The following is a 25,068-nucleotide window of genomic DNA, read 5'->3' on the forward strand; positions in this document are numbered from 1 at the left end:
ATATCTGAATGCAATCTTAGTGATTAGAAGTGAAATGTGGGCAGTGTGTCTTGTTGTCCAAACAAGTTCTTTGGTGTGAAAGCTGGCACACAGCCATGCTGCCAGCCATGGAGTAGGTAGCAGATATGGTTAATGCATTTCTTGTGCCTTGAGATACTCCTAGAACTGACTCCCAGGCCTAAACTAAGGAGAGGAACCAGTGCGCAGATACTGCTCTTATCTCTTCTGGGTTTTTTTGCTTTTTAAAAACTTTCCCTGCTGGCTAAGTTATCAACTCTAACCATGTAGTCCGCAAGCTTATTTCATGCCAAATCGTTGCTTTGTTTACTCTCTGAATGTTTCAAAATTTTCTCAATTTTTTGTTCTCAAACCGTCTATCCTGACAACTGTAGCTTTTGTGCAACAGTCATAGTAAGAGAGCTTTGAGACAGAGTTCTGGAGTATCCAGAATCCTGGAGTATCCTGAACTGTAAGTCATGTCTTTACAAGCCTTGACTTCAGAGAGGTAACCAGCATTTGAAAAACTGGTGTGGTTTTTGCAGGATTGGAATAGTTTTCACCAAAATTCCAAGTTAACTTTGTACATTTGAATGCAATGTTAACTACCAGCCTTGAGGTGAAAGCATGTGAGGATGGGCGAGTTCACTAATTAGTATCTTACTCTCTGATTGGATGGTGACTTGGGAAGGACCAGAAGGGATTTGGTTTGTTGGGTTTTTTCTTTTTTTATTGTTACCCAGGTTGTCTTCTGGAGCCAAGGGCTGAAAGATGAGCAAAAGCCATCTGGATATCCAGAGAATCTTGTGTGGTGCTGGGGGTTAGCAGCTCCTACACCTCTTGTGAGAGGCTGCAGATCCAGATGTGACATTTTTAGGTTGATAACGGGTGACAGTTTAGACAGCCAGAGGATTTGGGGGGGACATATCTGCCTTTTCTGTCCAACTTCATAATTTGTATGATATTTTAAATGGCTTGTGGTGCATCTCAAGTGACATGTATTCCTCAGAAAGCCAGTGGGAAGAACCCTTTCAATAAAAGCAGAACAAGTTGCTGAACTACATCAGTGTCCCAGTGAAGCACTAAAGCTGAAGCTTGCAGGCTGGGTACACCAGATGCCCGTGGTCACAAGGGTTTGGAAACTGCTGCACATGGTTGATACGATGTTTGATTTGGGCTGAGTTGTGATACTGGAGTTCATTATGATTTTAAATAAGTCCTTCAGCTATGCAGTGTTACAATGTGTAACTTGCAGAGCTAAAAATCAAAGTATTTTCATCCTTTAGGATGCTGCTGTTATTTTTCTGGGGGGAAATCAAGAGCATGTTGTTTCACATGTGTTTTGGAATCTTGTTGTTGTTGTTGTTTTGCTTGTTTGTACCAAAGCTAAAATGGAGGGAGGGAGCCAGGTTGGCATGGATACATGACATCATATCAAACATAGCATTCTAGTTTTGTATCTTTAAATCAGAAATCATTCACATAATGTGCAGTGGTGGCAAAACTGCCTTTTAATCAAAGTTTGAGGCCGGTCTCTTCAGCAGAAGAGCATCTTACAGAAATGTTTGGTGTGTTTTGATAGCCCTTTTTGAAACAGCAGGAGTTTATGTATTTTCTTAATACAAAGAAGAAAATCCAGATACTACTAATGTTGAAATTTTAAATTTTAGGTTTAGTTTTATCTAACAGGTTGATTCTTTATAAGTGACACTGGGCATCCTGACTAAACACAGACAACCTTACCTGTAAGATTCTGTGTGTTCAGATCAGTTCTTCAACTGGTGAAAGTTCAGGGTACAACTTTTTAATAAGTATTTTCTTCTGGAGATTTTCAAGATGTGGCAAATGGGTCCTTATTTAGTATTTGCAAAGCTGAGCTGCAGAGCTTGATAAAGTCTCTTTTATGTTTACTGAGGAGCCTCCTACCTTGTAAGATTATGGAGCTGTTTCCTCTTGATAACATTTGAAGCTTGACTAGTGTATGTCACAAAAAATAAACTAAGCTATCATGATGCAGCTCTTCATGTATTTTTTGCTCATTTGATTTCCTTACTAAATTAAAACTATATGGGGAGAAAGAGAAATTAGAAGGTGGGGGAAGGGCAGCTGTGGTGCTGGGAAGATTTACGAAGTCTAAAATTGGTTCTAAGTATTCAGTGATTTTTAATGTAAAAATTCTAGAAGTTCAGAATTCTTTTTGTTCCAGTTTCAAACAATGCAGCTTTGTTCCTAGCGTACAGAAACAAAATAAGTGAAACTAGTCAAACTTCCATTGTCCAAACTGTCTGGCAGACAAATAAACAACTGCTGTTGTTTTACTTAGCTCTTTGCTGGGTTGTTAGCAGCTGCTAATTTTTAAGACTGTTGAAGTCGGGGTTAGCACCAGAGATGCAGCTGGGGGGTTTCTTATGGGTGCTTCTACGTTAAGGTGCTTGTTCTGGAATTGCAGGAATTGCTGTACTAGTTTCTACCACTAGTCATCTAGTGAAAACTTTGAAGTTAGCAATTAAAGTGTTACTGCTGTGAATGGTTTTTTTCCGAACTCAACAAGACTGTCTCAAGATACCCAATCCATTGTGTTTTTAAAGGTTAAAAATGTGGAGTTCAGTGTCATGGTGGATCTGTTAAGCCTACAACAGACTTGAAAGGTTGTGGCAGCAGTTTACGGTGGTTGGGGAAGATGTGGTTTTGTGTGGTGTTGGCACTTTTTTTTCTAGACTTGGTTTTGAGTCTCAGCTTCATAGAAAGGCCTTTCCTTCATCTATTGTAAGAGCAGGCTAGGAGCTATCTTAAGTAATTTTTTTGGTCCTAGTTCTCTTTTAAGTAAACAGCTACACACTTTGGACTTTCCATGACACTATTAGATATAGCCACTTGTCTCTCAACCGGTTTTTACTCAGACCTTCTTTTAGAGATGGTGTGATCAAAACTACATGCAGAAAAAATGGTGACATAACTGACATCTTTTCTTCTCTGTATTTAGGTATCTTTGTTTGACCAGGTTGAGTGAAGGTGCTGCACTGTGTGGAAGTGCTTATGCCTCTTGCCCGAATTGATACTGCAGTGTCATGATTGTCAAGTGTTTCAGAGCTGCTGGGTTGATGAGATATCCCATGTTTAGGCCTCTTCTCTAGAGACAAGCACCCTCAATGGCTGCTCTGGTGTTAGGTTCCTAACACCAAAAGTACTGAAGCTAAAACTTCATTTGTAGACTTAATCTTTCTCCTCTCGCCTGGTTCTAATTAGTAAAGTGCTGTAAGCTTCTAAACTTAGATATGATGATTGCTGTTAGTATTTTAGTCTGATGGAAATTAAGGATCAATCCTACCCAATTTATATGTGTATATATATATATGTAGTTCTCTTTTTAAACAGGAGGCTTAATCCTCCTGAAAGATAAAACTCACTGTCCTTAATAATTTTTCTTGACCCATTCAGGGATCTAAGAGACAGACTAGTAGGAGGTGACATCCTTTGAAGGAGCTGCCATTTTAAAGAAATCTGCTAGATGTCAATATTTATTAATAATTTTTGTGCCTTGGCCATTCTGACAATGTATCTGATCACCTCAACTGCCTTTAAAAAAATAAAATGGAATCTAGTTCTGACACAACAAGTGGTGTTTATTGGGACTGCATATGGTCGGTAGCAGTCCCACCAGTTCCTGCTTGTTGCTTTCTTCTGGGTAGTACAGTCCTTGATTCTGGAAAGTGTATCTTCCCCTTATCCTAGTACCTTACATCCACTACTTCAGCTGTGGTGTCACCATCTCATTATTAGTGCACCTACTATTGGGCAGACTAACGCTAAAAAGAGTAAGAATTAAATGCCTGAGGCTTTATTTGTTACAGGAATTACCTGTTCTGCCAAATGTGCTAAGTAACATGTGTGACCAGCCAGCTGGATGTGGCTTAGCTCTGCATGTGGAGAAGGATCAGCGAGTGAGTGCTGTTTCAGAGTCTGAATGAGTGGATGTAAAATACCAATAAATATTTTTGTCCTCTTACCTGCTCTAGAGTAGGCATTCAGCTATGTTAGTTTTTGATGTTTTGTGCCAGTGGGTGTTACAGAAGGTGTGGACAATAAGTAAAATGAATTCCTACTTGAGGTGCATCGTAGAACATGAGAGCAACAGCTCATTTGTGGGCTTATCTAATTTTTGTGGTAATACTACGGCAAATGGGCTTCTTTCTTAAGGAAGCAGAACACAATCTTCCCTCTTCATCTCAAAACAGAGTATTTGGCTTATTAAAATAATTTTTTATGCTGTTCAGAATAGCTTTTAGAAATTAATTTTGCTTGTCCTACACAGAAAGGAGTCTGTGACCTGGTGTTAGTGTTCTATTTAATACGTAGTTAACATACTGTAATAGGGGAACATTTGTTCTTTCCACTATTCAAAACAAAAATTCTTCAATGAATGAATTACTACCTGATGGCAGGCATGAAAAAAAAAGCTTTCCTTATAAGCTTTTTATCACTAACTTGTTAAAAGATAAAGAAATGAGTTAAGAGTTGTGCTTCCCTTGTGCAGTGTGCTTCACTGACAAAGACATCATTAGCATAAGACAGTCTCACCATTTCTGCCTCTTGGTATTTCTTGTAGTGCTTAAAAATGTAGGGTGGTGAAGGCTAGAAAGACATTTCTTTTTAAGTTTATGGGTATGATAGTGTTTGTGTAGTAAGCTACTTCATTCTTCTTGCTTTCAAATGTGGTGGGTATATTGAAAAGACTTGAAAAAACAAAGAGGAAAAATCTACAAATGAACAAAAGAGCCACAGCAAATCTAGAAAGTGAAACTGTGTGTGCAAGAGGCTGCATTGTGTATGTCCTTCAATCCAGGAACAGGACCTTTCAATATGAGTATATGTGTGCACAAAATAAGTCAGAATGAAACATAACTTGTGTTTATGGTTCTAATTTTTTAGAGATGGTGGAGCCAGGACAAGATCTGTTGCTTGCTGCTTTGAGTGAGAGTGGAATCAGTCCAAATGATCTCTTTGATATTGATTCGCCGGACGTGGTTCTTGCAAATCCAGCACCAACTCCAGCTGTTCAGCAGGTTAAAACAAGAACATGGTCATTGGCTAGAGGACATAAGAGCTTGTGCTTGGTGTATTGTGGAGGAGGGTGTGGTGTCCATAGCAAATGGTTAAAAAATGTGGAGTTTCCTTTAATTTCCTGCTTCATAGTATTGAGTTGAGAAAATGATGTAATGGTTTCGGACGTGGAGTGGGAACAGTGGTATGTTGAGCAGTGACATCAGAAAACTAATTGCATTTTCACCACAGTTCACTAACAAGGTGGTGCATGTTTAGCTTCTGTGAATGTGAAATCAGCCACTTGATTATCTTTATTTTCAGTGAAATCTTTGTAATGAGCACAGCTATGGACTTCCACTTCCATTTTGTGGGTGGATATTTAGTCTTAAGGTTTTTTCCCCTGGCTAATGTGAGCATGTCCTGATGCTTGTTTTCTTTCCTCTGCAGTCAGTGCCACTTAGTGCGTTAGAACTAGGCCTGGAGACTGAGGCCACAGCTGCTGTGAAACAAGAACCAGAGACTGTATCAACTCCAGCCTTATTAAATGTTCGGGTAAGAACTGGTACTTAAGAGTTCTGTATGTACTTGTGGTGGGTTCATCTTGGCTGGATACCAGGTGCCCACTGAGCTGCTCTGTTGCTTCCTCTCTTCAACTTGCTGAGGTGAAAAAAATCCAGGATTAAAGGGTTGTGGGTGGAGATAAGGACAGGGAGAACAGCAGTTACTGTCATGAGCAAAAGAGGCTCAGCTTGGGGAAATTAATTTATTGCCTGTTAACAATGGAGTAGGAAAATGAGATAAAAGAACAAATCTAACACCTTCCTCCCACCCCTCCCTTCTTCCTGGCCTCAACTTCACTCCCAGCATCATCACATGCTGTCTTTGCCACTCCTTCCTCCATACTTTCTTCCCCATCTTCAGCAGCTCCTTCACAGAATTTCCCAATCTGGCTCCTTCCCGTTGGCTGCAGTTCTTCATGAACCGCTCCCATGTGGGCCCTTTCCACAGGGTGCCATCCTTCAGGAACAGACTGATCCAGCAAGGGTCTCCCACATGGCCACAGGTCCTGCCAGAAAACTTGCTCCCATGTGGGCTCTTCTCTTGGGTCACAGTGTCCTTCAGGGCATATCCATCTGCTTTAGTGTGAGGTCCTTCACAGGCTGCAGGCTGCTCTGTCATAGACCTCCATAGGCTGCAGGGAAACACCCTGCTTTGCCATGGGCTGTAGAGAAGTCTTTGCTCTGGCACCTGGAGCATCTCCTCCCCCCCCTCCTTCACTGACCTTGGTGTCTGCCTACTTGTTGCTCTCACGTGTTCTCACTCTTCCAGTTGCTGCTTCACAGCATTTTTTTTACCCCTTCTTAAATACGTTTCAGGGTTCCTGTACCTGTAGTAGCAATAGTTTGTGCCTGGGTGATGAAGCCTTCATCCTAATTTTTTTTCCTTTCTTTTACCTTAAAATCTAAAAATACCATTCAAAAATACATGCAGCAGTATCTTAATAGACATTTCTTGCTTAGACTGTAGCACCACAGGATGTTAACTGAAGCATCTTAGCATGTTATGTGAAGACATTTCTTATTATAAGAATCTTTTAAAAAATGGAGACTCGTGTGGCCTAGAGGGAAGGCTAACAGAGCCTGCTTTTTTATCTCCCTGTTCCTTTGTTGCTAGCAACCACCATCCACCACAACCTTTGTGCTGAATCAAATCAATCAGCTTCCAACTTTGGGGACTACAATAGTGATGACAAAAACAACACCTGTTACAACCACGAGGCAGACCATCACCGTAGCAAAAATCATTCAGACCAGCACAACCACTCGCCCCTCGGTTGCAGCACCAGCCGTACGCAATGCCCTGACCACTGCACCTCCCAAGGACCAGATTCAGCTGAAAGATCTGCTCAAGAATAATAGTCTTAATGAACTCATGAAATTGAAGCCACCACCTAATATTGCCCAGCCAGTAGCAACAGCAGCAAGTGAGTTTTCTTCTTTTTTCATGGAATATTTTAGACAAATGGTGAAAGAATAGAATACAAAGGTCTTTGCATGTCTTGTATTTTTATTGATTAGTAGAATATCACAGCAAAATTAAATGGTCCAGAAGAGCTGATAAATTCTATTCTAACTTTAATAGTGTTAGAATTCAGGGTAAAGGAATGCAAAATAACAGGCTTTAAAAAAAACATTTAACCTCTTGATTTACTGCAAGAACTGAGGAAAATGACACTTCAGATTGCAGCTGGTAAATGGGTAAAATTAATTCATGAACATTACTGAGGGTGATTTAACTATCTTTCTTGAGTTTACATCAGTTTCTGTTCTGCTGTACACTTGCTGTGGAACCTGTGACAAATGACTATTGGTTTTTTGGCATCTCCAAAATTAGGTTTGCAGTACATGCTGATACTCCTCTGACAGGATGTTTCTGTAAAGCATCTGAAAGAGAACATCTCTGTCCCTGTATGTTTCTTGGGAGGCATCAGGTTAACTGTGTCTAAAAACTTAAGTCCTAAAAACTTGCTGTTTGCTTCCATCTTACTTCTTAAATTTGGTCTTTTTTGAGATTTCTTTCATAATCTTACATATTTTTTTCTAATATGTGGACACCTTATACAGTCAGCTTAATATGAAGAAAAAGCTGCATGTGTATTTGTATTATTTGCTGCTTTCAAGTTACTCTGATTTTAGCATAAGGTTAATTAAGATCAGAATAGTTGAGTTTGAAAATACCTCTATTGCTGCTTTTTGTGAAAGTATGCAGGCTTTTTCTGGTTACTATATTTTAATTGTCTCTGAAATAAGATGTCCTGATTTTGCAGGTGGGGTTGGATGGGGTGTGCAATGAAGGAAGCTGTTGGTTAGGACTGAAACAAAAAAGAAGAATGTGCCACCTTGTTTCATTGCTTTCTGTTAGGGAGTTGTTGGCCAAAACAGCCTGGTGTAGTTGAGACACCAACTGAAGTTGGTGTGGGGTATAAAGGAGTGAGGAAGAGGAATGGGAGAAGGTTTTATAGGACTGACTGGAGGTTTTATCCCTTTGTGCTAAATTAAAACTCCCAGAAGCACATAAGTCATTGGTAACATCAAAGGGTGATAGTGGCACTACTGCAGAAACTGCTTGAATCTGTAGCTTCTGTCGTAAGTGGAAAGGAGACATGCAGCTTCTGGAACTGCTTTTCTAAGGTTATTTTGTGCTTGTGTTTTGGGATCTTTCTTTGTACTTACAAAAGAAGACATTTGTAGAAAACTCAAGGGCAGAGAAGCTCTTGGAAGGAAACGTTGATTTTTCATGTAATTTAGGCAGCAGGAGTTCTAGATTGGAAAACATTAAAAAGTTATGCAACCCCTTTGAGGAGAACTTTATTTGCAATTGCCTTAATTGTTTTTAAGGCTAATTATGTTAAATTACATGCACTGACTGTCAACATGATGGAAGCTTGACAGTTGCTTTTAATGTTCTACATCCAACCTTGTGTAGATTGCTTTAGTTCTGTAGTGAGCCCTTTATCCAGTTGCTTCCAAATGTGGCTCAGGACAGGAGTTAATAAATCTTTATCTTGAAGGATCCTGTTATAAATTTTAAACAATTGAGTCCAAAGTGTTGAATTTTTCTTTTACAGAAATGATTTTAGTTTCTCCTAAGGTGGTAAATGCCACCAGACCAGGTAAGTTCATCTCTGCTGCAACACTGGGCTTTCTGGTTTGCTGTTACACTTCAAAGGCTCACAAGATAGAGTATTTCTAAATACTACTTATGCATTTGGTGATGGTCCAAAGTACCTTTTTTTAATACTGAAACGAGTACAGATGTGGTGGTGTTACATGGGAAGTTTCTTCAGTCAAAGTAGTAGCAGGATTTAACTCCTTGCTTAGATAATTTTTAATTTGGACAAAACCTTGATTGTGTTCTTGAAACACCAGGGTGCTACTAACAGTTTAAGCTTCCCTTTCAGCTCATTATTAGAAGGCTGTTAATTTGAGTTGGTGTTTGGAGGGACTTCCTATCAAACACAGCTTTTCTTTTGTAGCTGATCTGAGCAATGGTGCACTGAAGAAGGAGGCTTCCACAAAAGAGGTAGCAAGAATATGGATAAATGATATTAAAATGAGAAGTTTTTCGCCTACTATGGTAAGTAGTACAAATGGTTAATTTGCTAAATGAGTGTGTTTTATTGGCCACAGCCACCTGTGGCTGGTTTCAGTAGTCACATATATATGGCTTTTGTGGGGTAGAATTATCAGGTGCATCTGCTCAAAAGGTTAGTTTCTCTGACAGATGAATACTTGATTAGATGACTAAAACTAAGAGCTGTGTAGAGCAAACTCCCTGTGTAGTAAATGAGAGTTTCAAGAAATTATTGTCCTTAACCTCATTGTGTGAACGAAGAAGGGTGTGCTCCAGTTAAAACTGAGTGATGTGTCACTTGTTCTGTGCTTTATGGCATTTTCTCTTAAAATAACCTCATTCATATAACTAGCAGTGAGGAAACCAGCAGACTTTCTCTAGCATGACTGTGAAGTCCTGGGTGGTTTGATTTAAAATGTAAATTGAGTGTCATTCAGTATTCTCAATCTGATAAAAATACACATCATGCTGTAAACACTTGAGTTTCAGCATCTTTACTGGTAGCTAGAATCAGGCTGAAGTCTGTGATGAGCAGTGCTCCTTGATGACTGGCATGCAAAAGGCTTTTCAGATTACTTTAATATTAAACATTGAATTAGTAATTGTGGAAGATTTTGGATTTGTCACCTAGCGGGTACTTCAAAAGTGTTCATATATTTACATTGATCCAGATCAGTGAAAATTACTGTCAGGTTTCAGAGAATGCTGGATAGAACTGGGATAGAACAGTTACAGTAGTAACTGAACTTCTCTGAACTTGTGAAAATACGTAATGAAGCTGAAGCTGCTGAGACTTCATGCAGTCTAACTTGAGAGTTGGATTTTGGCTGTTGACTAGCTCTTGTGTTTTCAAGGCACTTTTCTTTAAGTCATAGTTTCGATTTAGTGTGCTGTAAGAAGTGCTCCTTTTCTAGCTCTGCTTCTGTGAGTTTGGATGTCTTGAATCCTCTTGCAAAGGAGAGGAAGTTCCCTGACTTTGTGTTTGAAGGGTTGTTCAGAGTGTAAGAAATGTACATCTCATGTGTAGTTTTCCCAGCTGCTCCCTGGTTCATTTAGTACAAGTGTTAAAACATTCATTGCAATTTTGTGCTCATTTCACTTCTCACATCAATTTCCAGGACACAGAGTATTAACAATGTGTTGTTTAACTAATGCAGGTATTTCTCTATTCCAGAAAGTGCCAGCAGTAAAAGAGGAGGAGGAACCTGAGGAGGAAGATGAAGAAGAAATGGGTCATGCAGAAACTTATGCTGAGTACATGCCAATAAAACGTAAGCCCTAAGGTTTTTTACATCAAAAGGCTGAAATGTTTTGAGAGCTAATGTTGTTTTCTATAGTTGTGAACACCAAAGAACAGGTTACCATCTGAATAAAGCAAAAAGAACCTGGATTTGTGGTGGGTTTTCCTATTTGGAAGATATGCAGGTAATTTTTTAACAGAAAACGAATTTTTCAGTGTATCTTCAGGCAGTACTTTTTTCAGGAATTTGATGAGCCAAGATCAGACTTTTTTTACCTGTGTTAAGATGCTTTGTGCCTCAGCAGAGGAAATTTTTAAGGAGATTAGCTGGTCACTGTTACACTTAAGTATCCATTTTGAGTCTGAAATTACCCTGTGCATATTCTTCCTGCATTGTTCTTAACTGGCTTACAGCTGGTTTCTTGTGTGATTTTTTTCTAAGTGACTCTTTTACAGTTATTAATTGCCATCTCCTCTTTTTTCTCCTTTATCATAACCAGTGAGAAAAAGCTGTTTCCTTCCTAGTTTTCTAGCTACGTTGCTGATCTGCTGTAAAAGCAAAGCAGAAAATGTTGCATGGGATTTGTAGCTAAATGGTTAAATTGTATTGTCACTCATGAGATCTGTCAGCAATTAAACCATGTCTGTTCTAAATCTTTTCTTCTCTCATACTGCTTAAAACCAGCACTATATAAATAGTGAGAAGAATGTTGTTTTTGTGATTCTGGCATCTTGAGGCTGCCTCTGGCCTTTTGGGATGGCAAGGTTCAGACCAGTTTTGTTTCAAACATATCAAGTACACAAGTATTTTAACTTTCTATTAACTGAGTTTTACCTAATTTCATGATTAAGGGATGGTGGTGAGAAGAGAAAAATAAGTTAGGATTGTACTGATACAAAATCGGGTTATTGCATTTCTTTACAATGCAGTTTAACACTTGAGGTACTGTTGCAGTGAAATAGTTCTTGAGTTCAGCCTTTGCAATGGGCAATTGTAGATTTTTTTTGGTAAATATGACAACCTGTGCTGCAGCAACAGAACTGAGTATTATGTCTTCATCTTCTCCCTTCCTCCCTTTCCTTTTTTCACCAGTGAAAATTGGTTTACGCCATCCTGACCCAGTAGTGGAAACCAGCTCATTATCCAGTGTAACTCCCCCTGATGTGTGGTACCAGACATCAATATCAGAAGAAACAATTGATAGTGGCTGGTTGTCAGCTTTGCAGCTTGAAGCAATCACTTATGCAGCCCAGGTAATGCTAGACAGTGGCACAGCTTAAAAACCATCACAGCATTTAAGGAGGAAAATTGCTGTCTGACAAGTGCAGCTTTGTCAGTTTTACAAAGTGATAAAATAATAAACCCTTAAAGGTTTGAGTTGCATTAGAAGGTGGCAGGTGAGTTGCAGCTCAGATAAATATGAGGTAATACATCTAGGAAAGCTTTGTCTATACTGCTTCTGTGATGTTGATCCTGAACTTTCTTAAAGCTCAGGAAGGGCATCTTAGTAATTATTTTTAATTGACTGAAATAACTTAGTAGCTGCAGTAGCAGCAGGCTAGGAAGGCCAACACTGTTTGGCCTCATGGGGAAGGGTGCAGAGAATAAATTGGGTGTTATTTTGCTTCTTTGTTAAACTTCAGTGGGCCCACATCAGATGTTGCACCTGCAGCTCTCTACATGTCAGGGAGGTAGTGAGGTTAGGGGACTATTAAAATGGTCACAGGAGAGAACAAGTTTCCTCATGAAAAGGGAGTAACAAGACTGGGATGCCTCAGACTGGAGAGGAGAAAAACGAAGGGGAGTTAAACCAAGGTTTACATTATCAAAAAGGCTGTTCCCCCAAAACAAGAACAAAGCAGAACTTGTTGAAACTGGTAGGAGATGGGTTTAAAATGGATAGAATGCTCCTTTACACAGGCAGTGGATGTCTGGGTCTTGTGACCTGAAAAGGCTGTGGAAGAGTGCATCAGTGGGTGCAAAAGCAGCCAGTTTGGCACTTAAAGAATTAGATATGTACAGCAATTTAACTGTAATTTTAGGTGCTGAAGGAAGAAGGGGAGAATGGATCACAGAGTAGTTAGACTCCTGCTCTCCTTAAATAAAATACACTCTTCCCACTGTTAGGAGGCTGCTTGGTTGGATGGTCCTCTGGCCTCATCCATTAGGATGTTTCCTATGTGTGCACATTTCTGACAATCCACGGTGATGTCTTCTGGAGAATGGGTACAAGTTTTTTGTTCTTTCTCCTACAGCAACATGAAACATTCCTGCCCAATGGAGACAGAGCTGGATTCTTGATAGGTGATGGTGCTGGTGTAGGAAAAGGAAGGACCATAGCTGGAATAATCTATGAAAATTACTTGTTAGGCAGAAAAAGAGCAGTCTGGTAAGTATGTCAGGATTTGTTAGAGCAGATGCTGGTAACTGTGGTACTGAAATTCAGTGTAATCTGTCTTCTGACCGATGTTCTAGCAACTGCTCTTTGGACTTCTGCTGCAACTTACAGAATATATCTTTGTTTTCTCCAGGTTCAGCGTGTCAAATGATCTGAAATATGATGCTGAAAGAGATTTGAGAGATATTGGAGCAAAAAACATATTGGTTCATTCATTAAACAAGGTGTGGAAACTTTTTACAATGTACAGTAGAGGCAGTACAGGTACAGGTGTGTGACAAGTTGTGCATGTTGACTGTTTTAAGAGCAAGAATGTACTAATTTCAATAAATTTGCTGTCTAGGGCTTGTTTGACAGGCCTTAATCTTAAGAACCACACAGTGCTTTAAGTTATTCATACAAATGGGCCCCCTGTAGGATTAAGTCTTGGCATGTGATTTTTCTTTTAAACTACTCCTCAAGCTGCTACTGATACTACTAGTAGAGTATTTCCTAGGAGTCAAAATATTCTTTAAATCTTCCAGACTTCGTTGCATTTGAATTTTTTCTTTTCTATCTCCCACCACACATTTTATCTGTAATACATTTTTATGTAATACTTGAATAATAAACTTCCTCAATAATTTAGGAAGGCAGCAGTAGCATGTGGAGTTATTTTTGTAGCCTCTGCCTCTGATCAGGATTAGCCAGTCACATAAATTGTGAAGTGTGATTGCTGGATGAGTTCACTGACCTTCAAAATTCAGGCTAGTATTTTTTGCTTGTAAATCCTTAATTTCTAAAACACAGTAAAGCTTTAGGAATTGTCATTTTTGGTGGCAGCTGTAAATGCACTTGATCCATTGGCTTTAAGGAATGCCTTGAAAGCCAAATATTAATTACAGTTCAGCTAAGGAAACCATGTGGTCAGAGTGTGGCTGTTACTCTTTCGAGGCCTCAGATCTAGTCTTCTTTAAGTATATATTTAAGTAAGGCCCTGGATTACCTCTTAACAACAGTGCCATGTGCCAGCTGTGCCCTAGTCACAGTGCAGGGATACAGCTTGTTCAGACCTTGAGGTTTAAGACCAGCATCATCCTGTGATCATATGGTAGGTGGGTTTGAGGAGGCGTATCTTGAATAATTTCTCTAATTTCTTCTCTTTTTATTGCAGTTCAAGTATGGGAAAATTTCTTCCAAGCATAATGGAAGTGTAAAGAAAGGTGTTATCTTTGCTACTTACTCTTCTCTTATTGGTGAAAGCCAGTCTGGTGGTAAATACAAAACCAGATTAAAGCAGCTCCTTCACTGGTGTGGTGAAGACTTTGATGGAGTTGTATCCTTTATCTGGAGATCAGTTGAGTGTAACCAAATGGCTATTTAAGCTTGCATCTTTAAAGAAAATCTTGTATTTTTATTTACTGGTATTTTTAGGTATTGTTCTTAATCCATTCCAGTGACAGTTGTGTGCATCTCTGACAGCAGACTTGAAGTTTTACAAACTGTGCCAAATCTATTAGTGTCATTTTTGCTGCACAGCTCAGGTACAAGAATGAAGCTTCTGTGTTTTCTGGAGAGAACTGATAAAATATGTCTAAGGACCTGAAGTTTACCCTGGAACTTTCTCCAGTGAATTCTTAATTTTTTTTTTAGTTTCAACAGCATTTTAAAGATCTCATGTTAGTAATTGTGCTCTTAAATATTTCAGTTCAATATTTTTCCCAAAAGTTTTTAGTGAAAAATGGCTAGTGTCTTTTTAAGTTTACAATTTCCTGCTGCCACTTCTTGCAATTAGCAGATTTTTCTTCTGTTTTAACTCCTTATTCTAAAAATAAGAGGGACAAAGTTTTTGTGTGTGTTTTGTTTTGGTTTTTTCCTTAATTATGATTCAGATTGTATTTGATGAGTGTCATAAAGCTAAGAATCTGTGTCCTGTTGGTTCATCAAAACCGACCAAAACAGGTCTGGCTGTACTGGAACTTCAAAATAAACTTCCAAAAGCCAGGGTTGTTTATGCTAGTGCCACAGGTATGTACTGCTTGGATTGTAGGAATTGTCTCTCTGGGCTTTTACTGGCACTGGTACAGAGTGTGTTTTTCTCCTAGGTGCATCTGAACCAAGAAACATGGCCTATATGAACCGCCTGGGAATCTGGGGGGAAGGAACTCCATTTAGGGAATTCAGTGATTTCATTCAGGCTGTTGAAAGAAGGTAATACTTGGAAGAGCTACAGTCAGAACACCTGTGGTTGTGGTTGACTCTGCTTTCCAATTCCTTTCTCTTCACTCACTCATCTTGCTTTGCAAATTTGTCCCGGCACTAAGAACTTTCTGACCCTGGCTTCTGTATTCAGCAGAAACAGAACCTGTCTTCTGTGGTAAAAAATGGGATGTTTCCCTTGCTCACAGAAAACTTGGAGAGCTTTAGCAGCTTGCTGGAAAAACAGCCCTCTTTAAAATGTAGATGTTTTGGAATGAAAATGTTTTGCTGCTCATTGGTAAAACACACTGGATGTCCTGAGGGTGCTCAGAATTGCTGCTGTCTCACTATATGCAGAAGCCCTCTGATATTTATGCATCAGCCTAGGCAGTTTAACAGGAAGGAGTCTTGTCTTGGTGCTTTCTGGCATAAGAACCCAGTTCAGAAAAATTCTGTATGCTGTTGCAAGGTAGTTTGTATTTCAGAACTTACTATGAAAACTAAATACGAGAGGTAAATAGAAAATGCACCTGCTACATTCTTTGGTAGGTGAGCATCTTAATATATTGTGTTTTGCTTACTTTAAAAGAATTTTGAACACTTCAGAATGCTACATGATGCAGGAGTTTTCTAGGCTGTACAGGTGTTGTCTCTGCTTCATTATTGCTCTTTTGATGCATACTCAGGAATGAAATTACAGGCCCAAGCTTGTGAGTAGGTTGGCTTTGCAGTTGACTTTGTGTTCTCAAGGTATTGCTGAAGGTGCCTTGCTGCTGAAGAGAACTTAAGTTGCCTGCTAGTTTAATTACTTTCATAGCAGCATAAATCTAAAGAGCTTAATACAGTTTGTATTCATTACCTTAAATCTGCAGTGGAGCTTATAAATTGCAGTGCAAGATTTTGTTGTATATTTGGACCAACTTAATTATCAAGTTACAGTTTGCAAGGTGCTGTCTCCTGATGTATGCTAGGTAATTTGGGCAAAATTAACTATTTGAGTATTTATACCTCTTGGGATACACTCAATACTCACAGGGCAGAGATGTAGTTTTAGATGATGCCTAAATTTCAAGAGACCCCCTCTCCTCACCTGACTCTGTTTAACCAGACAGTCCTTCACATTTGTAAACATGTTTTCTAAAGCACTTAAGGGAGTTTTTAACAAATCCTTGCTCTTGAAAATTCTAGTACTGACTTAATTTGTTCCCTTTATTTTAGAGGTGTTGGTGCCATGGAAATAGTTGCTATGGATATGAAGCTGAGAGGAATGTACATAGCAAGACAGTTGAGTTTTTCAGGTGTAACTTTCAAAATTGATGAAGTTCTGCTTTCACAAGAATATGTTAAAATGTACAATAAATCTGTGAAACTGGTAAGAACACCTTTTTAAATTTGCTTTCTCTACTATGTTTTGAGAGGCTGAACTAACTTGGTTTAGACTTGAGTGCTCCTGAAGCAGCATGTAATACTGTTGGCTGTTGAGAGCCAGGAGTAGCATCATCTTGCCTAGTCTTAATGTCAAGATTTCTTTATCCAAAACTTGGCAAAAAATGATGTGAGGTTTTTCTCTTCTAGGGATCTTGCTTTATGTTTAATTATGGGCAGTGCTCTTTGCTTTCTTTACCTGCCTGTATTAATGGAGAAACCAGATATGCAGTATTTTCTAATTATGTTTGCATTGGTAGTAATGTAAAAGTATCTGCTTTTCATTGAGTGCAATTATCTTCTGGATTTACCAAGCCATAGCTATTTTCTTTGTTGTGAGCTTTGTTTGATAAAAGTTTCCTTTACTTGCATTCCTAAGGTAGTGTAACTTTAAACTTCTCTGGTTTTATTTGGATATTAACCAGGGTAGCTGTGTAGCCTTGAGATGTGACATGTAAAGCAATTAACACTGTCTTCTGCAGTGGGTCAGTGCCAGAGAGAGGTTTCAACAAGCAGCTGACCTGATTGATGCAGAACAACGAATGAAGAAGTCCATGTGGGGCCAGTTTTGGTCAGCTCACCAGAGGTTTTTCAAGTACCTTTGCATAGCATCTAAAGTGAAGAGGGTGGTGCAGCTGGCTCGGGAAGAAATCAAGAATGGGAAAGTAAGTTGATCAAAACCTATTTTTCAGTGTCTTTGTTAAATGTAAAGCTTTTAGATGGGTTTTTTTGTATGTAACATTTTCAGACATAGTATGCTTTTGTACTTTCTGGTATTGAAGCTATTTAGTGAGCAGAAATTCAGGCAAAAATGAGCTTACAAGTCAGTCATCTTAGTAACAATGCCTTGTATTCATTTGTCCTTCAGTGTGTTGTTATTGGCCTGCAGTCAACAGGAGAAGCAAGAACATTAGAAGCTTTGGAGGAAGGTGGTGGTGAACTGAATGACTTTGTCTCTACAGCAAAGTAAGATTGAAGTCTGTTAAAACTGTCCTTTACAAAACTAACCTTAGTCCAGTTTAGTGTGTGTAGTAATTTGTCCTTTCATGAGTAAAATGTGCGTGAGTGCAGAGGAAGTTTGTAGTTAGTGCTGATCTTAATCTGTCAGTGCTGCCCAAGTGAATCCTTGGTCTTGCTGACACCCTGGGAAATGTGTTCAGGTGTGAAGGGCTGGGACTGTCCTTAAACAGGGAGGAGGGGAAGACTTGCCAGGAGCACACTTGCAACCAAAGCAAGTTACAATCATGACTTCCCTCTCTTACCAGCTGAATCAGATCCAGTCCTGAGACTGCCTTGCTGAAGATCTTAATTTAAATCAATCTGTCATTTAAACTCTGAGCAATGAGCAAATGGCAGTAGCTATACCACTTGATACCAAAACCAAATTAAAAAAAGTTATAAGTAGCAGTGCTGTAAAGTAAACTTATAAGAAGATGACACATAATATGGGTGATAATTATACACAAGGAATCATTCTTCAGAGAAGTCAAGCAAGTTGTTGAAATGTTACAGGTTTCTACTTGCAAATAAATGCAGATTTGACTGAAGAACCTTTTTTTTTTTTTTTTTTTCTTAAACAGAGGAGTATTCCAGTCTCTTATTGAAAAGCACTTTCCAGCTCCTGACAGGAAGAAGCTGTTTAGCTTGTTGGGAATTGACTTGACTGCTCAAAGTAATAACAATTCACCCAGAGACAGCCCTTGCAAGGAGAACAAAATAAAGAAAAGGAAAGGTAATGCTGAAGTTCTTACCCTCATGCTATAGTGAAAGTGGCAATTTTAGAGCTGTCTAAGGGTGAACTTGGGAAAAAATTTGGGAATGTAAGTCTCAGTACAGTCATTCATGAAAGAGAATGTATTACAAGTCTCTAAGGCTTCTGTTAGAAATTTCCATTAATAGATTCTAAACCTGCTGCTGAAGCAATAGAACCTGTGAATTCTGTGTACTACTTTGCTCAAAATTGGGTTGCTAGACCATGGGACTGTATCCCAAAATGCCCTGCATGTGGCATGTCCTGATGCAGGCACACGAGCAGCTGCTTTCTTTTTGTAGAGGCTCAGTAAAGAGAAGATTCATACTAACCCACCCTCCCAGACTGATGGTATTCCTACCAAAAAGTTGATCATAAAAAAAGCTTGAGAGGTCTTGCTTAAAACTTAAATTAGTTTAAGCAGATCTATTTTTAGAAGTTGAATATTTTTCTAGTATTCATGCTGTGGTGGTAAAACAGACCTCAACAGTAGACTACAATGTCTAAACTAACTTGCTTTTTCCTTCTGGGGTGATGGAATTAGGTGAAGAAATAAGCAGAGAAGCCAAAAAAGCTCGCAAAACCGGTGGCCTTGCAGGTAGCAGCTCTGATGAGAGTGAAAGTGAGTCTGATGCTTCAGACAATGAAGAAAGTGACAATGAGAGCTCCAGATTCTTGAGTTCTGGAGATGATGATGACTTCAACCCCTTCAGAGATGAATCCAGTGAAGATGATGAGGATGGTAAGAGAGTTTGTGTTTCACAAGCAAGTAATTGTACTTGCAGGTAGTAAGCATTGTTTCTGAACCATTTCAAGGTGCCAAAATAAGAGTGTTTGATAAGCTGGTCGTGTAATTCTACTGAGATGGGAATTAGTACTAGAATCTTGGTTTGCATCTCCTATAAGTAGATTTTACACACCAGAGTTCAGACCTTTGTAAGTTGCCTTTTGTGATGAGAATGTAGTTTTTCAGCAGAAAGGATGGCTTTTTAGTAAATAATAAAAACATTAAACAACCCCCCACCTTTATTTACCTGTAGATCCCTGGCTCATCAGAAAAGAGCATAAAAAAAATAAAGACAAGAAAAAGAAGAAAAGTATAGACCCAGATTCTATCCAAAGTGCCTTACTAGCTTCTGGTCTCGGATCAAAGCGACCCAGTTGTTTTGCTTCCACTGTTGGTACCACCACCTCCAGTACCAACACGTCAGGTAAGAAGTTGTTTCTTTGCTTTTGATTGGCTTTCTTAGCCATTAGGCAGTGAAATTCTAAAATCTGAAGAGTCTCCCTTAAATTTCAGCCAACAGTAACACGAACAACAGCTTTGTAACAAGTCAGGATGCTGTTGAAAGGGCCCAACAAATGAAAAAAGAACTGCTTGATAAACTGGAAAAGCTGGCTGAAGATCTTCCACCTAATACACTGGATGAGCTTATTGATGAACTGGGTGGTCCTGAAAATGTTGCAGAGGTAGGTTGCTGCTCACATGAAGAGGAAATGGATGGTTTTTTTCTTCTGCAGCCATCCATTATCTGACTGCAGTGAATCAGTGTTGTCATTCTTCAAGGTTCCATGTGACTTAAGTATCTATTAAATAGAGAACTTGTTTAAGAGTTTTAGACAATCTCTCAGGGATAAGAGTATGGGTTACTTTCACTGAGTGCCTCTGAATTAAAAAGGAACTTGAAGATTTTATTAGAATACAGAGGAGAGCTCTAAATGGGTAAACAGGTTAATTCTGAGAGTGATAACTTCTTGGGTAACTCGTGCTAGTTTCTCTGTTGCTCTATAGTGGTATATTTCTCTAGCTAGTTGTAGTCAGTTTGAAGCTGGTGTACCCAAAACAGCTTCAGTTCATCATCCAATGAAGGTCAAGAACCTGCATAATTAAAACTGCATCAGTGAAAAGCCTTATGAATATTATCTCTTTTGAAATCTCAGTAACTTCAGAATAATGTCTTTAGTAAGCTGGTTGTGTCTGTGAAGTAGAAACATCCTTGTGATTTAATAGACCCTGTTAAAATCAGTGAGAATCTTGGCTGCCAGTTTATTTTTTTAATACTCTTGGTAAATCCCTTTTGGACAGTAGTATAAGACTGTGTCATTTCTACATGGGCCTTGTTTTGCTTTTGATTCCCTGAGTTACCTCTAAATAAGTGTTCCACATAGCAGGTAATGGCATCAACCAAAAAATAACCCTGATTCCCTGATTTAGTTTTGCACTTGGGAGTAAATTATGGAATCTATTTTAAGGTCTGCATATGAATAAACAGCATAATGTTTGAAGTTTTTGGACAATTAATTTGGATATTGCTCTAATGAGCTCATGTTTCCTTTTCTTTTTAAAGATGACAGGCCGCAAGGGGAGAGTCGTGAGCAATGATGATGGCAGCATCTCTTACGAGTCAAGATCTGAACTTGATGTGCCTGTTGAAATTCTGAACATCACAGAGAAGCAGAGGTTCATGGATGGAGATAAGGTAGTCCTTAAAGAGAGACAATTTAGAAAAACTTGTCAGATGCCATAGTAACATGGACTGAATAACGTATTCAAGTTGTGGCTCTGCCATTATCCCACAGTGACTTTTAAAGTACTATAAGTACTAGCTAGAAATCACTTCCAGTTCACTGCTCCTTGTTTTGTTTTTCAAACCAGTATGTTCAGTCCTGTCTGATGTGAGGCTGCAGTTGCTTTAGCCTGGGTGGCCACAGAGGCCAGAGGTGTGACTGACAGCAGCAACTCTGAGCTGGTCTGGCAAACCAGCTTTCTGGGTTCATTTGGGACGTGCTGCCACAAGAGGGCACATCTAGTGAATGTAGCTGTTGTGTGGAGCTTCTGTGGCCTGTTGTTACACCTGAGGGTAAATAATCATGTTCCTGTAAGTGACTTGGGTGCAGTCCCAACACTTACATTCTTCCCAGGCCAATTTATTCAGACACTGGAATGGCCACATCCTCTTCCTTACCCAACAGTCGCAGTAACTTTCTGTCTTGTGTGTTGCTTCGTTTTGGAGCAAGTCTCCACATGTCCTTCCCGTTCTTTCTGAAGTGCAGGACAACATCAGAGAAACTTGACCTTTGGCACAGCCAAACCACAATGTACAGCCTTCCTGCATTTGCACAGAAAGGTGTTGCTGAAAAGCAAAGTGAAAACCACTCCTTTCACTCAAAAAAAATGTTAGCATTTCTGCCTCTGATAAGAGAAAGTTCCTCCTCTTCCCCCACTTCCTGCCATAAGACAACCAAGTAACAGTGAAACTATTCCAGATCCACCTTAGTAATGATTGTAAAATGAAATGTATTTAGAAGCTGAAAATTGAAGCTTGATCTTGGGTTTCTTGCTGACTAACAAGTCCTTTCTCATTCAAAGAACATTGCCATCATCTCAGAGGCTGCCAGCTCTGGCATTTCATTGCAAGCAGACCGGAGAGCCAAGAACCAGAGGCGGAGAGTTCACATGACTCTGGAGCTGCCATGGAGTGCTGACAGGGCAATACAGCAGTTTGGTAAATAACTTGTGCCCTTTCCCTAGCAAGCTCAGTAATACTGACTGGATTTACTGCCAGTTTCTGGAAAGTCAGATTGACTTAAGTGACTGCTTGAGGACCCTTCCAGTCTCCTTTATCCCCATTAACAGAATCAGCTTTATCTGTAGACATGACTTTCAAAGCTTGAAAGTTTTGAAAGAACCCCAGCAAACAAGCTCACACTGCAGCTTAGGGGGATTTTATGTATCAAGTGTCTGTATGAAAATTGTCAAAACTCTAGAGTGTTTGTGTACTGCTTTTTCTTGGTTGTATCAGAGCAGAAACTGACTTTCAGCAGGATTAAGTTCTAGCTTTTTTCTTTACTCTTACAATTCCTGGTTTATTAGAAATCTTCAGTGAAGTGGAATGTATTTAACATGTGTTCTTCTACTTAATTATCCAGGAAGAACTCATAGATCCAACCAAGTGACTGCTCCAGAGTATGTGTTCCTAATTTCTGAGTTGGCAGGAGAGCAAAGATTTGCATCTATAGTTGCAAAAAGACTGGAGAGCTTGGTAAGAATGTTTCAAGAAGTCTTATCTTTCATTTCAAAAAATACAACTTAAATTTATTTTTCTTAAAACTTGATTGAATTACAAAGGTGTGTCTTAACAGGGAGCCCTCACTCATGGGGACAGACGAGCTACAGAAACTCGAGACCTCAGCAGATTCAATTTTGACAACAAGGTGATGGTTTTATTTCTGTCTGAAAGCTCATGCTCTGGTGCTTATTGCACAAATGACCTGTTAAGGAAGGCTTTCTTCCACCTCCTGTGAAGTGTTTTACTTTTAGCTGTACTACTTTATGATAGGTCTTTTTCCTGAGATAGGGATCATTTTTAGTTATGTTTGCAAAGCCACATGGAACACAAATGTGTGTAAATTACTTTTCTGCTAATGATCCAAGGCTTAAGTAAATGGTATGTGTCCTTTCAGTCACAACTGAAAGATTAATTTGGCAATTCTAACTAGAAACTAAGACTGGGCTGTTCATATAGTGTGATTTATAACTGAAGAGATCATAAGCAGTTCTTATTATTGTAGAGACACTTTTCTTAGTGTGAGTTACAGATGCTTGTTACCCTATGTGCTTGGGGCTGAGGCACAAAGGCTGGATCACACTGTTAGAGCAGCTTTATTTTCCTTACACAGTATGGCAGAAATGCTCTAGAGATTGTTATGAAATCCATCGTGAACTTGGACTCCCCAATGGTCTCTCCTCCTCCTGATTTTCCTGGAGACTTCTTCAAAGGTAAGTATAATTCACTGGGGGCAATCACTGCCTCTTGATTGTTCTCCAGCATGCAGAAAATGCAGATAACTTCAGAGCTAGAAGACATTGTTACGCTTAAACCAAGCAGCTGGCCCACATAGGCTCTCTGTGCATGTCAGGCCTTTGCGTGTTGCTTGAATGTTGAAGATCATGTAAGAAACAAGATGTGTGAACTGATATCAGGCATATTCTGTGTCTGGCCCAAGTATTACAGACAGCTCTTCATTTTCCTGTTACCTGTTCCAATATCTTGCTCTCCTGTGGGCTCATGGATGGTGCCATTAGTAGTTTTCTCTGCCTGTGCTTCCTGGAAGGACAGAAGGCAAAGTTCTGTCTTGCTTATGAGATATTGAGCTGAATTGCAAATAATGTATTTGAGGGGTGTCAGAAGTTTTGGAATTGGATCTGAAACAAGAATGCTAAACAAGCTGTTAACTTCCTTGGTTTATTTTTAGAGGGCTAAGCAGCTGTCATCTAACTTCTTTCTTTTTCTTAGATGTTCGTCAGGGATTGATTGGCGTAGGCTTGATAAATGTAGAAGACAGATCTGGAATACTAACACTTGACAAAGGTATTTCTGTGTTTGTATCTTTATAATATTCCTAGGAGTATCATATATCATGATAGTGGATTCCCAGAAACAGAACTGAAGTTGTAAGTACTTAAAAAGTCGTTTTTTGGGGGGAACTTAAAAATCTTTTCCTCATTTCTGAAAGAATGGATTTAATTGAGACGCTTTGAATTCTGCCCAAGAGGTGGTTGTCGTGGAGCTTCATCTTTGTGGACTTAATATGTGTATTTCTTTTTTTTTTTTTTTCAGATTATAACAATATAGGGAAATTTTTGAACAGAATTCTTGGTATGGAAGTACATCAGCAGAATGCTTTATTCCAGTACTTTTCTGACACGTTAAATGCAGTTATTCAAAATGCAAAGAAGAACGGAAGATACGACATGGGCATCTTGGGTGAGTAAAGCAACTGCTCAGTGCTCTTGTACTCCAGTGAGAGCAGAGAAGCAGAATAACTCTGTCCTTTCCTTTTAAGATTTGGGCTCTGGGGATGAGAAGGTAAGGAAGGCAGACGTTAAGAAGTTTTTAACTCCTGGATATTCTACCTCCGGACACGTAGAACTATACACAGTAAGTTAATTCTGTATCTTTGCATGAACTAACAAAACTTACTGATAAGTTTTTATAACATGGCAATGAACTGTGTACTGGGTGAGGGAGGTTTCAGGCCTTTCACTGGGCACTGTTTGGTTCTATGATTCTTGAGTTCCTGTGTCATTTAACTGGTTTTGAAGTCTGTTCCAAATCAAATCCCCCTGCATGGCTCTCTTCTAGATCAGTGTAGAGAGAGGAATGTCTTGGGACGAAGCAACTAAGCTCTGGGCAGAACAAACAGGTCCAGATGATGGATTTTATTTATCACTACAGGTAAGTAGTCTTTGTCTCTTGAATTATATTCAGACAAGCTGACCAAATATACTGAAAAATGTACTGTTCACATTCATTACTGTCCAGTTTTTGCAAAATGCTTTCAATCTTACATTAAAATTAATGTCAAGTTTAATTCACACTAAGTATGAAGCACTCCTTTTGAGCTGTTCAGGGTATTTTCTGCTAGGAATGTGAATCCAAATTAACAGCTCTTATTTAAACCTACATCCAGAAACCAGATGCTTTCACTGTAAGGACAAGTTGGGAGGCTAATGTAGATCAGTGGTTCTGTCTTCTAAATGTGTCCTGATTGTTACTGGTGGTCTTACTGCACACACAGACACTCTTACTCTGTAAAGAACACAGTATGGAAGGACTCAAGGTAGATACTGTCACCATGTTTAAACTTACAAAGGTTTTGGGTTTTCTGTTTTGTTTTTTCAGATAAGAAATAACAAGAAAACTGCTATTCTAGTCAAAGAAGTGAATCCTAAGAAGAAGCTTTTTTTAGTGTACAGACCAAATACTGGGAAACAACTCAAACTAGAAACATGTGCAGACCTGAGAAAGAAATATAAGAAGGTAACTATTCAAATCATGCTAGTTTTAAACTTAGATGAAAAGAAATATAAAGACTTCTTTCTGGTATTTGTATATGAT

General features: G+C 39.1%; 1 protein-coding gene across 5 annotated transcripts in view; it reads left to right on the forward strand.

The window, feature by feature from the left end:
* Positions 1-25,068, forward strand: part of SBNO1 (strawberry notch homolog 1) — a 33,684-nt gene that overhangs the window by 1,661 nt on the left and 6,955 nt on the right. For 3 of the 5 annotated variants that reach the window (XM_051634134.1, XM_051634133.1, XM_051634135.1), the window contains exons 2-30: positions 4,927-5,060; positions 5,488-5,592; positions 6,715-7,024; positions 8,669-8,713; positions 9,077-9,177; positions 10,349-10,445; positions 11,508-11,668; positions 12,671-12,804; positions 12,947-13,037; positions 13,967-14,128; positions 14,685-14,820; positions 14,898-15,003; positions 16,210-16,363; positions 16,899-17,081; positions 17,285-17,382; positions 17,997-18,148; positions 18,711-18,908; positions 19,207-19,377; positions 19,467-19,636; positions 20,515-20,646; positions 21,537-21,672; positions 22,097-22,209; positions 22,310-22,381; positions 22,847-22,946; positions 23,464-23,538; positions 23,788-23,934; positions 24,014-24,108; positions 24,313-24,405; positions 24,853-24,990. In XM_051634134.1, coding sequence (XP_051490094.1) covers positions 4,929-5,060; positions 5,488-5,592; positions 6,715-7,024; positions 8,669-8,713; positions 9,077-9,177; positions 10,349-10,445; positions 11,508-11,668; positions 12,671-12,804; positions 12,947-13,037; positions 13,967-14,128; positions 14,685-14,820; positions 14,898-15,003; positions 16,210-16,363; positions 16,899-17,081; positions 17,285-17,382; positions 17,997-18,148; positions 18,711-18,908; positions 19,207-19,377; positions 19,467-19,636; positions 20,515-20,646; positions 21,537-21,672; positions 22,097-22,209; positions 22,310-22,381; positions 22,847-22,946; positions 23,464-23,538; positions 23,788-23,934; positions 24,014-24,108; positions 24,313-24,405; positions 24,853-24,990 — 3,807 coding nt within the window. In that variant the 5' untranslated portion in view covers positions 4,927-4,928. The remainder of the gene's footprint in view (positions 1-4,926; positions 5,061-5,487; positions 5,593-6,714; positions 7,025-8,668; positions 8,714-9,076; positions 9,178-10,348; positions 10,446-11,507; positions 11,669-12,670; positions 12,805-12,946; positions 13,038-13,966; positions 14,129-14,684; positions 14,821-14,897; positions 15,004-16,209; positions 16,364-16,898; positions 17,082-17,284; positions 17,383-17,996; positions 18,149-18,710; positions 18,909-19,206; positions 19,378-19,466; positions 19,637-20,514; positions 20,647-21,536; positions 21,673-22,096; positions 22,210-22,309; positions 22,382-22,846; positions 22,947-23,463; positions 23,539-23,787; positions 23,935-24,013; positions 24,109-24,312; positions 24,406-24,852; positions 24,991-25,068) is intronic. The other 2 variants (XM_051634136.1, XM_051634137.1) reach the window with 1 other exon arrangement.

The sequence above is a fragment of the Apus apus genome, chromosome 16 (genome assembly GCF_020740795.1).
Source record: "Apus apus isolate bApuApu2 chromosome 16, bApuApu2.pri.cur, whole genome shotgun sequence".
Taxonomy (NCBI): domain Eukaryota; kingdom Metazoa; phylum Chordata; class Aves; order Apodiformes; family Apodidae; genus Apus; species Apus apus.